Source organism: Petaurus breviceps, unplaced genomic scaffold, assembly GCF_028583685.1.
Source record: "Petaurus breviceps papuanus isolate PSGF00001 unplaced genomic scaffold, PetGlider_PUasm1.0 38, whole genome shotgun sequence".
Lineage (NCBI taxonomy): Eukaryota > Metazoa > Chordata > Mammalia > Diprotodontia > Petauridae > Petaurus > Petaurus breviceps.
This window is the reverse complement of record NW_027186304.1, coordinates 79,727,950-79,743,813: the sequence shown is the minus strand read 5'-3', so window position 1 is coordinate 79,743,813 and position 15,864 is coordinate 79,727,950. Positions and strand designations below refer to the sequence as shown.

Genomic DNA, 15,864 nt, shown 5'->3' with positions numbered 1-15,864 from the left:
TCTCTCTCTCTCTCTCTCTCTCTCTCTCTCTCTCTCTCTCTCTCTATTTCTGTCTCTCTCTCTCTGTTTTTCTGCACAAAATGATTAATTTGGAAATGTTCTACATGATTGCTCATATATATATATACATATATATACATATACGGTGTCAAATGTAATCTAAAAATTGTTAGAAGGTATTTTTTTTTCAAACAGATCACTATACAGCTATTACACAAGTATTTCTGTGCCTGCTTCCACATGTTTATGAAGCAATTCACCATTCACTGTGCACAGCACTAGTTGTGTGACTGTTGTGATTATTAGGACTATTTCCATGTAAAATACCTTGTGACCTTTGACACACAGTGTATTACCATATTATTGATCTATTTCTCTCTTTTACTCAGAAGTTCTTTTATAAGGTCTGGTGAGTGACATGACCTTGCGTAAGATTATTTGAGCAATTCAAATAAAAGCCATGGGTAATATCCCAATGTAAGAAATTCAGAAGAGACATAATACAATAAAGGAGGACTACAAGTGGAAAATGCATATTACTTTTGCTTGGATACATGAGAAAATAAAAGGAAAGGGGCAGAAGCCAAGGTTGCTTTGGGTCTGAAAGGGGGAAAGAGAAGGCATGTCGTCAGGAAACACTCTCTTCTAGGATGCTATGGGGAAAGTTACAAGGTTTAAGCTAACTAGAATAAAAGACAGTAGCTTTAGGGCTGCTGTATATGATTGATAGTTTGAGAGATGAACCTAGGAGCTTTGGGCAGAGGAGCATGAAAGGAGTCAGAAACTGGAGGGAGAGAATGTTGGGTGTGCATTCAAGTATGATTAAAGGGTGTTCTGGGAATTAGTTTGTACATGATTAAAGAGTGTGTGAATAAATATGTAGGCTGAGTTTAGAGAAGATGCTTAAAGGAATTTAAGAACTTCAACAGTGCATTTGGGACTGGGCATAAAAACAATAGGAGTGGCCTGGGAGTAAATATGAAACAATAATTTACTTAGTGGTTGGTTCATTAACTGGTTTTCTTAGCACAGTGCCTGGAACATAGTAAGTAGTTAATAAAATCTTGTTGACTGACAGACTGGTTTCTATTCACTCAGAGGTCGACTCTATACAATGTATACCCAGGGGTATTGTGAGACTCAAATGAGATAATAGATATAAAGCATTTTATAAACTTTAAAGAAGGGCAGCTACGTGACACAGTGGCTGGAGTATTGAAGTTGGAATTGGGAAGACTCATCTGAAGACTCATCTTCCTGAGTTTAAACCCAGCCTCAGACACTCACTAGCTGTGTGACCCTGGGTAAGTCACTTAACCCTGTTTGTGTCATTTTCCTCATCTGTAAAATGAGATGGAGAAAGGAATGGCAAACCACTCCAGTATCTTGGCAAAGAAAATCCCAAATGAAGTCATGAAGACTTAGATACAATTGGAAAATCATTAAACAAACAAAAACTTGAAAGAACTTTAGAAATGCTATTTAATGTGATTTATTAAGAGCTGATAGTCACCAGGCTTCCATTCTGGTGATGACTTTTCTACTGAACTCTGCTGAGCTTAAGCAAAGTTCATAGACCAATGTGGGCAGTGTTCTGGTGAATGTTTAACAACCAGGATCTCTAGGCGAAAAAAACATGCATTCATATTTTTAAAGTTTAAACTACATTATATACATGTTCTTAATCTAGACAATTGAAAACAACAATAAAGAAAATTGTTTCTAGCATTTGCTTGTTTCTTTGATATAAATGTTCACACTGAACTCATAACAATTGCCTAGTAAGTCTATTAGAGTTGCTCCGAGACATACCTGTCTACACTGGTATAGAGCGTGCTATCATGAAAGCCTGTGAGACCAGTCTGTCCAGGACATTAGATGTGAATGGTGGGCTTTCAGAGATTCTCCTGGTTTCTGTTTTAGAAAGCTGGAGTTTAGAGGTGATTGAGTGCCTTGGGGCAATGAGAATCATGACAGAACATGTGGACAGGACAATGGGAATTCAACAATAATAGCTAGCATTCATATAGTCTTTTAAGTTTTGCAAAGCACTTTACAAAGATTTTCTCATTTTATCCTTAAAACAGCCCTGGGAAGTAGGTGTCATCATTGTTGTCCTCCATTTTACAGATGAGGAAACTGAGGCAAATAGAACTCAATTGGTTTGCCTAGGGTCACATAGCTAGTAAGTGTCTAAGGTAGTATTTGAACTCAGATTCTCCTCCTGACTCCAAGTCCAGGGCTCTCCCCAAAGCATTGCCTAACTGTTATGTTCTCAATGTGGCACTCCTCTCCAAAAAGATCAGATTGTCTTCTTTCCCTACTCACATGTAGGCATAATCAAAACACTTTATTGATAGCAGAACCATGAGAAATCTCTACACAATCACAGACACAACGTATGTGTGATGACCAACGTCAACAGACTGGGTCCCTCTCAGCAATGTAAGGTTATAAAACAACTCCAAAAGACTCATGACTGAAAGAGATGCCCACATCCAGAGAAAGAGATGTGGAGTCTGGATGCAGAGTGAAACAAACTATTTGCTCTCTTTCTTTTTCTTGTCTTGTTGTGTTTCCTCTTTCCCATGGATCATTCCATCAGTTATAATCCTTCTGTACAACCTGACTGATGATTAATGTGAAGATATTTGTGGATCCTATATTCGAATGCATGCTGCCATGATGGGGACAGGGAGGAGAGGAAGGGTGAAAAAATGAAACTCAGGGGACTGTGAAACTGAATGTTATAAAATAAAAGTAAATAAATAAACAAAAAAATACTTTATGGATGACATAATAAGAACTCAGACTGTGCTTGTTAAGTGCACATAGTCAGTTTTGAAAGAATTTAAAGTACTATCTACCTCTTTAATCACCAAAAGTCCCATTTGTAGCTCAGACCTCATCCAGCAACACTGTATATGAATCTATGTTCTATAGCAATATTGCCTATTGAATCCAGATCATGACATAACATAGACATGTTACAACAACTCATGTAGAGGAAAATTTTACTTCAATACAGCTCTGGGGGAGAGAAGGGAAGGTAGAAAGGGTAGTCTTTAAAATAATAGATTAGTACAAAACAGCAAAGTCAACATAACATAGGTACTTGATGCATAGGAACTAAATTTGAGATAAAAGCAAATTTTTTTTGTCCTAGTAAATTACTAATTTATTTAACAAATATTTATTATCATTACTACTATTAATAGCTAGCATTTAGATTGAATTTTAATGCTTGCAAAGCACTTTATAAATGCCAATTCATTTTATCCTCACAACTCTGAGAGGTAGGGTCTGATATTAATCCTATTTTACAATTGAGGAATTTGAGACAAATAAGTTAGGTGACTTGCTTGAGGTTACAGAGCCAGTATCTATGGTCAGATTTGAAATCAGGTCTTCACTGACTGCAGGTCCAATTAGCAGGTACCAGATGAAGAATACAAAGATAAATAATACGGGGGCAGCCAGGTGACATACTGGATACAGCACGATAAGTTCAAATCTGGCCTCAGACACTTATTAGCTGTTTGACCCTGGGCAAGTCACTTAATCCTGATTGTCTCCAAAATAAACAAATAAATAAGAAACACCTCAAAAGCCTACAATCTAGCAGGGAAAGTAAGATATATCCTCAAATATACATAATATAATAATAGTGTAGCCTAGTGCTATATAAATGATCCAATAAGAATTGAGAGAAGGAAACACTTATTGCCAGCTGGCAATACCTATACATGCCTTGACTTTTTAGACTCTGCACATCAACTACTGCTACCTTTATGCTCTTTCCTATTTCCAAATCTCCATTTTTTTTGTAACTGACTCGTCCTTCAATGCCCAACTCAAATGCTACTGCTTACATAGAGTCATTCCAGTAAAAAATGACCATCCACTACCTAAATTCTTAAAATGCTTACTGTATATTTCAGACATGTGGCACTTAGAATGCAATATTATGCTTATTTGAGGATATGTTATATTTTCCTTGAAACATCATATGTTGTTCAATACTGATATGTTCTGCATTTAGCATTCTTTCATCTATAACTTTACTGCTCTTTAAGATGAATTTTCAACCAGTAGGCTTTTGCCACTGGTTATATTGATAAATTATCTTCTGTGTCATATTTTATTGCTTAAGTATTGTGGAAATTTTGTCAGGCATGCTGTAGTAATATAATTGTGCCAAATTAATTTTACTTCATCAAGAATGTACACTGATCCAAATGTTAGTTGATAAAATAGTTCTACAATTAGAATTTGTAAAGGCTAAAGTTAAAAGAAATAGTTATATATTCATATGCCAAACTTTGACTTTTAAAATTTATACAATCACTTTAACCTAAATAATTCAAACATACATCTTCCAAATCAAGAAAAATTCTAAACACCCTTACCTCCAAAAATTAAATGTTTTTTTTTTCTATAGCAGCTTTCACGGTTTTTACAGCTAACAGAAACATCACATCTATTTGTATATTTATTTCAGTAAGAACACAGTTTGGCTTACCTTATCAAGTTCATCTGAAATAGCAATGCCTGAAATAAAAAGATTCATATTAAAATTAGAAAGCATCTCCAGCTTCTTAACATATTATTACTATATTTTCAAAATACCATATTCCATTATTGTAACACATTTTTCTTATTATTAACCTCCCTCCCTTCCTGCCCCCCCCCAAAAAAAAAAAAACAAAAAGCACCATCTCTTTTGACCGAGCAAATTAAGATTTTAAAAAACTATGAATGCTTTGGAGTTCTGAATTAGTCTATGAGAATGAAGTTTTTTTTTTTTAATAGGCCCTTTATGGAGTTCTTTGTAAGTAAAGAGAAAGTATTGCAAGAATACTTCTGTTCTACATTGTATAAATGGACTTAGCTTCTTACCTGTGAGCTAAGACAATTTTTTAAGCCAATTATTTTTAATTAGAAATCTATGTTATTTTAGGTAATCATGTATTTAATAATTGTTAATAGCTTCATAAGTGTTTAGGTACAAAATTGTGGCTGATTGGGTTTCTGATAGATGCTCTGTTTAATTTCCCATTCCTCTGGGACAGTCTTGACTTAAATAAAATCTAATATAATTTTTGATTGAAAATTTCTGGAGAAAATTACCTCTCAAATTTTGTTCATAGCCATCTCAAGGTCTAATAATCTTTATAGTCAGGAAGTTCAGCCTTTATTATTGATTATAAATCTCTCAAGCTACACTCTGTCTATTGCTATTTTTTTCCTGTCCTCAATGCAAAAAAAAAGCCCCTATAATTATTAATATAGGGTTTTATTTTGCATATACTAGACACATTTATATGCTAAATAATTTTAGCTCTCTTATGTTGTTCTTACAGGGATCTTTCTTAAAACCTTTTAAATAATTTTGTTTCTCTTATCTTTTGTTTCTTCTTAACTTTTTTTAATCAAATGCTTTATTCACTTCTAGTTTACATCATTCATTTACGCAAAATTTTGAGTTACAAATTTTCTCCCCGTTTTTCCCCTATCCACCACCCCAAATTAGTGATCCCACTAGATATCCCCTCTTCCAATCTGCTCTCTCTCATATTTTCTCCCATACCCCCTCCAATTTTCCCACAGGGCATGGTGGATCTCTATGCCCCAGCACCTATAGATCTTATTTCCCAGTTACATGTAAAATAATATTAATAATATATATGTATATGTATATATATATATATTTAAACATTTGATTTTAAAACTTTGAAATCCAGATTCATTCCCTTCCTCCTTTGTCACCCACCCTTACTGGGAAGATAAGCAATTCAATGTAGGTTGTACATGTGTAGCTATGGAAAACATTACCATAGTGGATATATTGTAAAAGAGTGTGACAATATTTCGCTCCCTCCTATCCCACCTCCCACTTGTTCTGTTCTCTACTTTGATCCTGTCCCTTTTCAAAAGTGGGTGCTTCCAACTTCCCTACTCCCCAGCCTGCCCTCACTTCCATCATCACCCCTCTCATCCCCTTCCCCCCTATTCTCCTGTAGGGTGAGATACCCTAGTGTGTATGTCATTCCCTCCCTAAGCCAAATTCAATCAGAATAAGGTTGACCCTTTCCTTTTTGCCTTCCTGTTCTTCCTCTCCATTGTAACCATTTTCCCTTGCCTCTTCTGTATGAGATAGTTTACCCATTCTGTCTCTCCCCATCTCCTCTCATTATATTCCTCTCTCACCTCTTAATTTCACCTTTTAAGTATCGTCCCTTCCTATTCAATTGGTCCTTTGCCCTCTATCTATGTATACCTGTAGACATATATACACACATTCACATATGTATTCATATGCCCTCCCATATAGACATATATATGTATGTGTACATATATACATACACACACATATATACATTTCAATTCCTTTCAACTATTCTCATATTGAGAAAAGTTTCATAAGTTACAATTATTGTTTTTGCATGTAGGGATGTAAATAGTTCAACTATGATACATTCCTTATGATTTCTTTTCCCTGTTTACCTTCTCATGCTTCTCTTGCTTCTTGTATCTGAATGTCGAATTTTCTATTCAACTCTGGTTTTTTCAGCAAGAATTCTTGAAAGTCCTCTATTCCATTGAATGACCATATTTTCCCCTGAAAGATGATACTCAGTTTTGCTGGGTAGGTGATTCTTGGTTTTAATCCCAGCTCCATTGACCTTTGAAATATCATATTCCAGGCCCTTTGGTTCCTCAGTGTAGAAGCTGTATTATCCTGAGTGTTTCCACAATATTCAAATTGTTTCTTCCTGGCTGCTTGTGATATTTTCTCCTTGATCTGGGAATTCCAGAACCTGGCTATAATATTCCTAGGAGTTTTCTTTTGGGGATCTTCTTCAGGAGGTGATCAGTGGATGCTTTCAACCTCTATTTTGCCCTCTGGTTCTAAAACATCAGAGCAATTTTCCTTGAGAATTTCTTGAAGGATGATTTCTAGGTTCTTTTTTTGATCATGGCTTTCAAGTAGTCCAATAATTTTTAAATTGTCTCTCCTGTATCAATTTTCCAGGTCAGTGGTTTTCCCAATGAGATATTTCACATTGCCTTCTATTTTTTCATTTGTCTGGATCTGTTTAATAGTATTTTGATTTCTCATAAAGTCACTAGCTTCCATTTGTTCCACTCTAATTCTGAAGGAAGGATTCTCTTCAGTGAGCTTTTGAGATTTTTTCCCATCTGGAAAATTCTGCTTTTTAAGGCATTCTTCTCATTGCCTTTTTGAGCATCTTTCGCCATCTGAGTGAGTCTATTTTTAAGTTGTTATTTTCTTCAGTCAGGTTGTTGACTCTCATTTCTTAATTTTCTTGCATTGTTCCCATTTCTCTTCCCAATTTTCCCTTCACTTCTCTTATTTGATTTTCAAAATACTTTTTAAGCCCCTCTATGGCATGTAACCAGCTCATATTTTTCTTGGAAGCTTTTGGTGCAGGAGTTCTGACTTTGTTGTCTTCCTCCTCTTCCATGCTTTGATCCTTTTTGTCCCCAAAATAGGAGGCTAATGTTGGATTCTTCTGTTTGCTCTGCTTCCATCATTTGCTCATGTTGCCACTCAATTACTTCACTTTTGGACTTTTTGCCACAGTAGGATTCTGCTACCAGACAGGGGAGCTTTATTCCAAATGCTGGGGTTTTCTCAGCTGCCAAAGGTATTAGTTGGGGGCCCTCTCTGAAGCCTCTACAAGCTCTGGCAAGCTGGTCACACATCCCAGGACTTCCACCCTAGACAGTAATCCAGATCCAAGCAGATTTAAGCAAGAGCAATTACCCCTCCGAATGCTTGCATGCCAGGAGCTGAAGCTGCCACATGGGGGCAGCTGAACAGCCGTGGGTCCTGAGTGGCTTCTCTCTCCAGGAGATAAAGGCTGGACTATGCTCCCAAACTACTAGATCCCAAAGTCCACACTGCACTGTCCTCTCACTTTGTCCTTAGCATCTATGGGTTGATAACTCTGGAAACTGCCACAGCTGCTGGTGATCTGGAGTCCCTCCAGCCAGCGGCTGGTCAGGCAGCCCTAAGGCAAAAACCTCAGGCTCCCAGAGTACTAGGCTGGCCTCTGGCTCCTGGCCTGCTGGGCTGTCCTCATCAGGAGGTTAGCTTCTCTGTGTCATTTTCTGGGTTCTGTAGCTCCCAAGTTTGTTCAGAGTCAACTTTTACATGAATTGGGGGAGGTAGAAGCTGGAGTCCTGCGGAAGTCCTGTTTCTACTCTGCCATCTTGGCTCCACCCCCCTTTTAAACTTCTTTTTCCAGATTTTTAATAAGGGTTCAAAAACATGATACTTTTATATCTTGCTAAAAATAAACTAAAGGAAATAAATCAATGAAATTGTTCTTCATTTCTTTCAAAAAGAAATATCTGGGGTTGGCTAGGTGGCACAGTGAATAGAGCACCAGCTCTGGAGTCAGGAGGATCAGAGTTCAAATTCGACCCCAGACACAACACTTACTAGCCATGTGACCTTGGGCAAGTCACTTAACCCCTATTGCCCTGCCTTCCCCCCTCCAAAAAGCAAACAAACACCACCCCCCCCAAAATAAAACCCATCAGGTTATATAGTCAGCTAAGTGGCTCAGGGGATAGAGTGCTGGCTTTGAGGCAGGAAACCTGAGTTCAAATCTAGTTTCAGACATTGGCTATATGACCTTGGGTAAGTTACTTAACCTCTTCTCCAGTTTCCTTCTTTATTTACCTTAGTGTAAAATAGAGAGGGACAGCTAGGTGGCACAGTAAACTCATCTTCCTGAGTTTAAATCCACCCTCAGACACCTACTAGCTGTGTGACCCTGGGCAAGTCACTTAACCCTGTTTGCCTCAGTTTCCTCAGCTGTAAAATGAGCTGGAGAAGGAAATGCTAATATACTCTATTATCTTTGTGAAGAAAAACCGAAATAGAGTCTTGAAGGATCAGATATGACTGAACAATAACAAAAAAATAGGGATACCAACAGCACCTACCTCCTAGGGTTGTGGTAAGGATCAAATGAGATATTTATAAAGCACTTAACACAGGGCCTGACACATAGTAGGCACTAAACAAATGCTTCTTGTTGTTGTTCTGTCACAAAAAGACACTTAAGTCCTAAGTTTTCAGGTTCCTTCCAGCATCCTATTGATTGTACTCTCAGATGAATGGAGACCAGAAAGACATACCCTAGAGTGGCAGGCAGGACTCATTCTTGCCTTTGAGAGTAAGAAGTGACACTTGCATGCTGCTTCTAAATTTGCATGGCACTGCAAACATTATGTCATTTGAGGTGCGTGACGACTTTGTGAGGCAGATCCAATAGGTATTATGAACCTCACTGATGATGAGGAAACAGGATCATAGTGTCCAAATAACTTGACCATTGTCCCACAATTAGGGTATTACATGAATTTTAAACCAGGTCTCCCTAAGTCTTGGTCCATCAATCTGTCTGCTAGGATATGCTGCCCCAGTCCTCGTTGCTAGTCATGAAGATTTCGAGGTATTTTGGAAGATGGGAATTTCTTACTTCAGGGAATCTTCCTAGCTGCTGAGAATTAATCCCTCCTTCCATTTTCTTCTGCTGGCTTCCAAACCTAGTAACACCATACTTGCTATAGCCATACATCAAAAGACTGGCAGTGCCATATGCTAATCTGTTTTCACCATATATTTGAGGACTATCTTTAAAAACAGATGTAATATATAACAATGGACGTATGTATGTTAACTAAAGTAAAAACCAAGGTACTGTAGAGACATCTCATAGCAGCATAATGTTCTTGAAGGTTATGTCAGAACTTTGGTGAGTTCTTACCAAGTTGGAAAAGTATAAATATGAACTTAGAAATTATCTATATATCTGTCAGTCATCTGAGAACCAGTCTAGCACAGTACAGAGAAAATGAACTATCGGTTGATAAAATTTTGGTGTAGTCAAAAGGAATTGCTTTTCAAGAATAGGCATAGTATTCTATGTAGAGGGCTAGCCTCAGAGTTAGGAAGGCCTAGGTTCACCTGTTTTCTCTAATACACACCAGTTCTACCTCCCTGAATAAGTCACCTAACATCTTAAGTACCACAAGCTACTCTAAAATTCAATTTGTGGATTACTAGAAAAAGTTATTAACAGATAAAATTGCATAGACTTTTTCAGGAATCATTATTACTTCAAAAATGTGCTAACAAGAGTTATCCTTGATATAGTGAAATTGCTTCAGTTTAGACCCACTGAATTTCTGATTTTTCCTATTAATTGGCTAATCATATTTTGTTTCTTATATAACAGTTCATTCTGGCTGATATTTTTTTTTCTATAAAGTATTCAACAAATATGAATTAAATGAAGCCCTATTTTAAGCAAACTATGATGCTAGACACTTTTGAAGCAAAGACAAAAATTAAAGAATCCTGACCACAAGGACCTTACATTCCCCTTTGGGCTATAAACTGTACACATATAAGTAAATATGAGACAGTTTGTGGACAAGAAAAAGAAAAACTTGAAGGGGATAGGGAAGGTTTGGTAGAAGAGATCACAACCTTCAAGGAAGATAATGATGCTAAGAGGAAGAAATCTAGTGGATGTACACTCCAGGCACCAGAGATGGCTTGATGCATAGGCATCGAGCTGGAAATCACTTATCAAGGTCAAGGAACAGTTTGTTTGAGATGTATCTTGTCAAACAGTACAGATAGTTTGGAGGCAATATATGGAAATATTTAAATGTCAGTTTCATAAATTATTTATGAAACAGTTATATGATAATGTCATATTATTGCTACATAATAACATGTTATATATCATTATATATAACACAATAACATACTATATATGTTATTTTGTTATATTATTTGGTGAATAGGATCTGAGAGTTCCAGCTGGAAGAAATATTAAAATTCATATCTATTCCAACCCTTCACTTTTGCAGGTGAGAAAACTGAGACAAAGCTGAGGGAATTTCCCAAGTTCATCTATGTAATAAATTACAGAATTAAGGTTCAAATCCAAGTCCAAGTCCACAGCTCTTTCCATTGCCTCATGAAAGCTCTAAAGACTATGTTAAAATAACAAGTCAATCAGCATTTATGAAGTATTTCTCATATGCCACACAGTGTTAACAGGGAAATATGCATTTGAATAAAGGACAAATATGACAGATTTCAATTTTGTTGCATGGATCACAATTCTGAAGGTGGACGAGACCTTAAAGTTCAACTTAGTTCAACCCTCTCATTTTATAAGCTGAGTTCTACAGAGGTTAAGTGAATTCGCCAAATTTATCCCAGATGATAAGTGAAGGCTGGGAAGTGAACACAGTCCCTGCTAAATTTCCAACACATTTGTCCAAATTTTCTGAATAGTCTCTACTCCTTGGTAATTTTATTGAGAAGATACATTTTAGGCAGTCTTAAGTAGATATTATATGCCTACTTAAATGAGAGACAGATGTGTTTAATAACAAGGAAATGGATCATAGTTGAATAGAAAATTGGAGAGGAGTATTTACATTCACAAGAGCTATTCTCCTAATAACTTCATAATTTAGTCTCTTTTCATTACTTTTTAAAATTAAAGTTTAATGGGATTTGTGGCATCATAATAACACTGCCTATAAAAATAAAGACATGCTGTTTATAGAGAAATTTCTAAGGGAAAGCATGGCACCCATGATTTCATTTATATAGGGAATTCCCAGAGGAGGAAATTGCTTTTTCCAATAACAAGAACTTTAAATGTAATATATAGGTTTCAAAGTTCCAAAGAGCACTGGGACTTTCCCAGGATCAATCACACAGTCAATAAATATTTATTAAGCATCTGCTATGTATCAGGCACTGTCCTAAATGATGGGGATACAATTACAAAAGAGAAAGACAGTCCTTGCCCTCAAGTAACTTCCAGTCTAGTAGAGGAAGAAAGCATACAAAAGGAGCTAAAAATATGGTATGGTGAGAGTGCAAGGGGACTTGCTAGCTGTTTCAAAATATCTGATTATCTACCACATGGAAGGGAGATCAGATTTGTCCTTCTTGGGTCCAAAGGGTATCACTTGTGACAAGTGGTGGAAGTTGAAAAGAAGAAAATGTAAGCTTGTTGTAAGGAATCCAATATATGTCAGAAGAGAGACTTGAAAGGTTTTCCTATCTTCAAAACAGGTTCTCTATCTGCTACACAACACCATTATTTAAAACTCATGCATTCTCTATAATGCTGCCTCAGTTATGAATCATCAAGTGAATTTGCAAATTGGATTGGGAGACTGCCCAGGAATTATACTCTGTTGCCTCAGTGCTGCATGAAGGGGGCCATGGGTTATGGCAGTCCACGACAGTTGATGCATCTGTGGTCAGTCCTGGAAGTGCTTCAGGTCTACGTGACATACTGTAGTTCTGTTACCTGAGCTAAACATAGACAAGCCCATCACCAGGTCAGCCACCAAGTAATAAACTACTGTATTCACAACCAATGAAGGTCATTGACTAAGGTATGGAGGAATAATGATCTGTATCAATAGGGAGAATTACGTTTTGAATACTTTAAAGTAATTTAGTAAGACCATCACAAGAAAATAAAGTCTAAATTCATTAAAAGGAATCACTGACGATTTATGTTGAAAAACATAAGAAATCAGAAAATATTTTTTGAAGATGTTAGACTTAGTTGTTGTTGTCCCTTCATTCAGTCGTTTACGACTCTTCGTGTCCCAATGGACCATAGTACCCCAGGCCCTTCTATCCTCCCCTGCCTTCTAAAATCTGCCCAAATTTATGTTTGATGTTTCCATGACACTATCTATTCATCTCATCCTCTTCCATCCCCTTCTCCTTTGCCTTCAATTCTTCTCAACATCAGGGTCTTTCCCAGTAAGTTCTGTTTTCTCATTATGGGGTCATAAGTTTCTGCTTTAGTATTTGTACTTCCAATGAGTAGTCTGAATTAATTTCTTTAAATATTGACTGATTTGATCTCTTTGCTGCCATGGGATTCTCAAAAGTCTTCTTAGAATGTATGCAATTTATTAAACTCTCTCACCATAATTTTGTTTTTACACTTAACAACAATAGCTTTAATTAAACTTTAATTTATATAGTCTCTACACATTCTCTCTAATTAGTAAGGTCTAGGTTTGATTCTACCTCTGATGGTTACTAGTCATGTGGCCATGGGGAAGTTACTTAACCTCTCTGGGTGTCAGTTTCCTAATTTTTTTTTTGTTTTAGGAGGGGGGAAGGTAGGGCAATTGGGGTTAAGTGACTTGCCTAAGGTCACATGATTAGCTTTGTGTTAAGTGTCTGAGGCTGGATTTGAACTCAGGTCCTCCCTAGGGGCCCCAGGTTCTTCATTTTTAATATGGGGATAACAATATTTGCAGTATTTACTTCCTAGGATTATTGTAAGGCACCAGTGAGATAATGTATGTAAAACAGTTTGCAAATTTAAAGTGCCATACAAAGGAGTTATTATTATATGCATTTTTTTGGTTTTTATATTTTGTTTAAGGACATTTTTCTGGTTAACATTTTTACTTCTGATTTCATCTATTATTCATTCACACATTCATTTATTTACTAAATACCTAATAAGCACACTGCTTTATATATTGAGTTATAATTCTAGAAGCCGCATGATTCAAAGAATCATAAATTTTTAGTTGGAAGGGACACCAGAGGACAAGTCATTTTGTAAGTGAGAAAACTGAATCCCAGAGAAGCACAATGATTTGTGGAGATATTGGTAAAGTACTTAGCCCTGTGCTTGGCACATAGCAGGCACCATATAAATGCTTATTCCCTTCCCTTTCTTTGTTCAAGGTTTCATAGGCAGTAAATAAAAAAGACAGTTCTGATGACTTCAAATCCAGTATTCTTTTTACTACCCCATGCTGTGTCTCATTTCAATGTAATAAACATTCATTAGGTGACTCAAATGAAGTGTCTTCCTTTCCCCCATTCAATGTCTCCGAAGGTAGCCCATTCCACTTTTGAATAGTCTTTTTAAATTTTTTTTATTTACTTTTAGTTTATAACATTCAATTCCACAAGTTTTTGAGTTCCAATTTTTCTCCCCCTCCTTCTCCTCCCCCTTGAGGGTCCCCTCAAGGCTAATCTGATATAGGTTCTACATAGACTTTCACATTAAACATCAGTCAAGTTGTAAAGAATTATAGCCAATAGAATGAATGAGAAAGAAGAAACAAAACAGAATAAAACAAAAAAAAAGAGCAAGCAGTTTGCTTCAATCCATATTCAAACTCTGTATTTCTTTCTCTGGATATGGATAGCCTTTTCCATCATGAGAGGAGCCCAGTCTATCAAAGTCAGTAATCACAGATACAATGTGTTTGTAATTGTGTACAATGTTCTCCTGGTTCTCTTCCCCTCACTCAGCATCAGTTTATATAAGTTTGTCCAGGTTATTATGAAGTCCCCCTGCTCTTCATTTCTTATAGCACAATAGCATTCCATTACATTCATATGCCACAAATTATTTAGCTATTCCCCAATTGATGGGAATCCCCTTGATTTCTAATTCTTTGCCACCACAAAAAAAGTTGCTATAAATATTTTTGTATATACAGGTCCTCCTCCCACTTGTATGATCTCTCTTGGATACAGCCATAGAAGAGGTATTGCTGGGTCAAAGGGTATCCACATTTTTTATAACCTTTTAGGCATAGTTCCAAATTGGTTGAATTCCAGAATGGAATAGATCAGTTGGTTGGATCAGTTTACAACTCCACTAACAATGCATTACTGCTCCAATTTTCCCACATCTTCTCCAGCATTTATCATTTTTCTGTTTTGTCATGTTAGCCAATCTGACAGGTGAGATGTGGTACTTAAGAGTTGTTTTGATTTGCATTTCTCTAATCAATCATGAGTTAGAGCATTTTTTTTCATATGATAATAGGTATCATTAATTTCTTCCTCTGAAAACTGCTTGTCCATATCCTTTGACCATTTATCAATTGGGGAATGACTTTTATTCTTATAAATTTGACTCAGTTCACTGTATACTTTAGAAATGAGGCCTTTATCAGAGACACTGATTATAAAAATTCTTTTCCAATTTTCTGCTTTCCTCCTAATCTTGGTTACATTGGCTTTGTTTGTACAAAAGCTTTTCAATTTAATGTAATGAAAATTATCCATTTTGCATTTTGTAATGCTCTCTATCTCATCTTTGGTCATAAATTCTTCCCTTCTCCATAAATTTATTTATTCATTCATTTAAAAAGCAATTGGGGTTAAGTAACTTGCTCAAGGTTACACGGCCAGTTATTTTTGTGTGGGTGTTAAGTATCTGAGCCTGAAACCAATCCTAGGTCTCCCTACTCTGGGGCCGGCGCTCTTACTGACTGCACCATCTGGCCATCCTCTTTCTCCATAAATTTAAGAGTTAAACTATTCCTTGCTCCCCCAGATTGCTACAGTATCAGCCTTTCATTTTGTCTTTATTTTGGTATATGGTGTTAAGATATTGGTCTATGCCCAGTTTCTGCCATAGTATTTTCCACTTTTCTCAATAGTTTTTGTCAAATAGAGAATTCTTTTCCCAGTTGAATAGTCTAAATGATTAAAAATAATTTTCCTTAAGTCTAGTCAAATTCTGATACTCCACAATTCCCTTCATTAGTCATAGTATCACTCTCTAAAGACAGGAAGAATAAATAGAATGCCTTTTCTGCATGAAAGTTCTTCAAATGCTTTAAGGCCTGAGTCTCCCACAAATCCTTTCTTCTCTGCTTCCTTCAATTACTCCTTTTATGCCATTGTTCAGGTGATGGTTCCACATTTGCAATGGCACACTCAGAAACAAAGATATGCAATGTCTTTAACAAGAAAAAAACATATTCATTAGCCCTCAG

General features: G+C 36.4%; 1 protein-coding gene across 1 annotated transcript in view; it reads right to left on the bottom strand.

Moving 5' to 3' along the window:
* Positions 1–15,864, bottom strand: part of CUNH8orf34 (chromosome unknown C8orf34 homolog) — a 375,736-nt gene that overhangs the window by 240,402 nt on the left and 119,470 nt on the right. Inside the window, exon 5 of the mRNA XM_069100085.1 lies at positions 4,523–4,551. Coding sequence (XP_068956186.1) covers positions 4,523–4,551 — 29 coding nt within the window. The remainder of the gene's footprint in view (positions 1–4,522; positions 4,552–15,864) is intronic.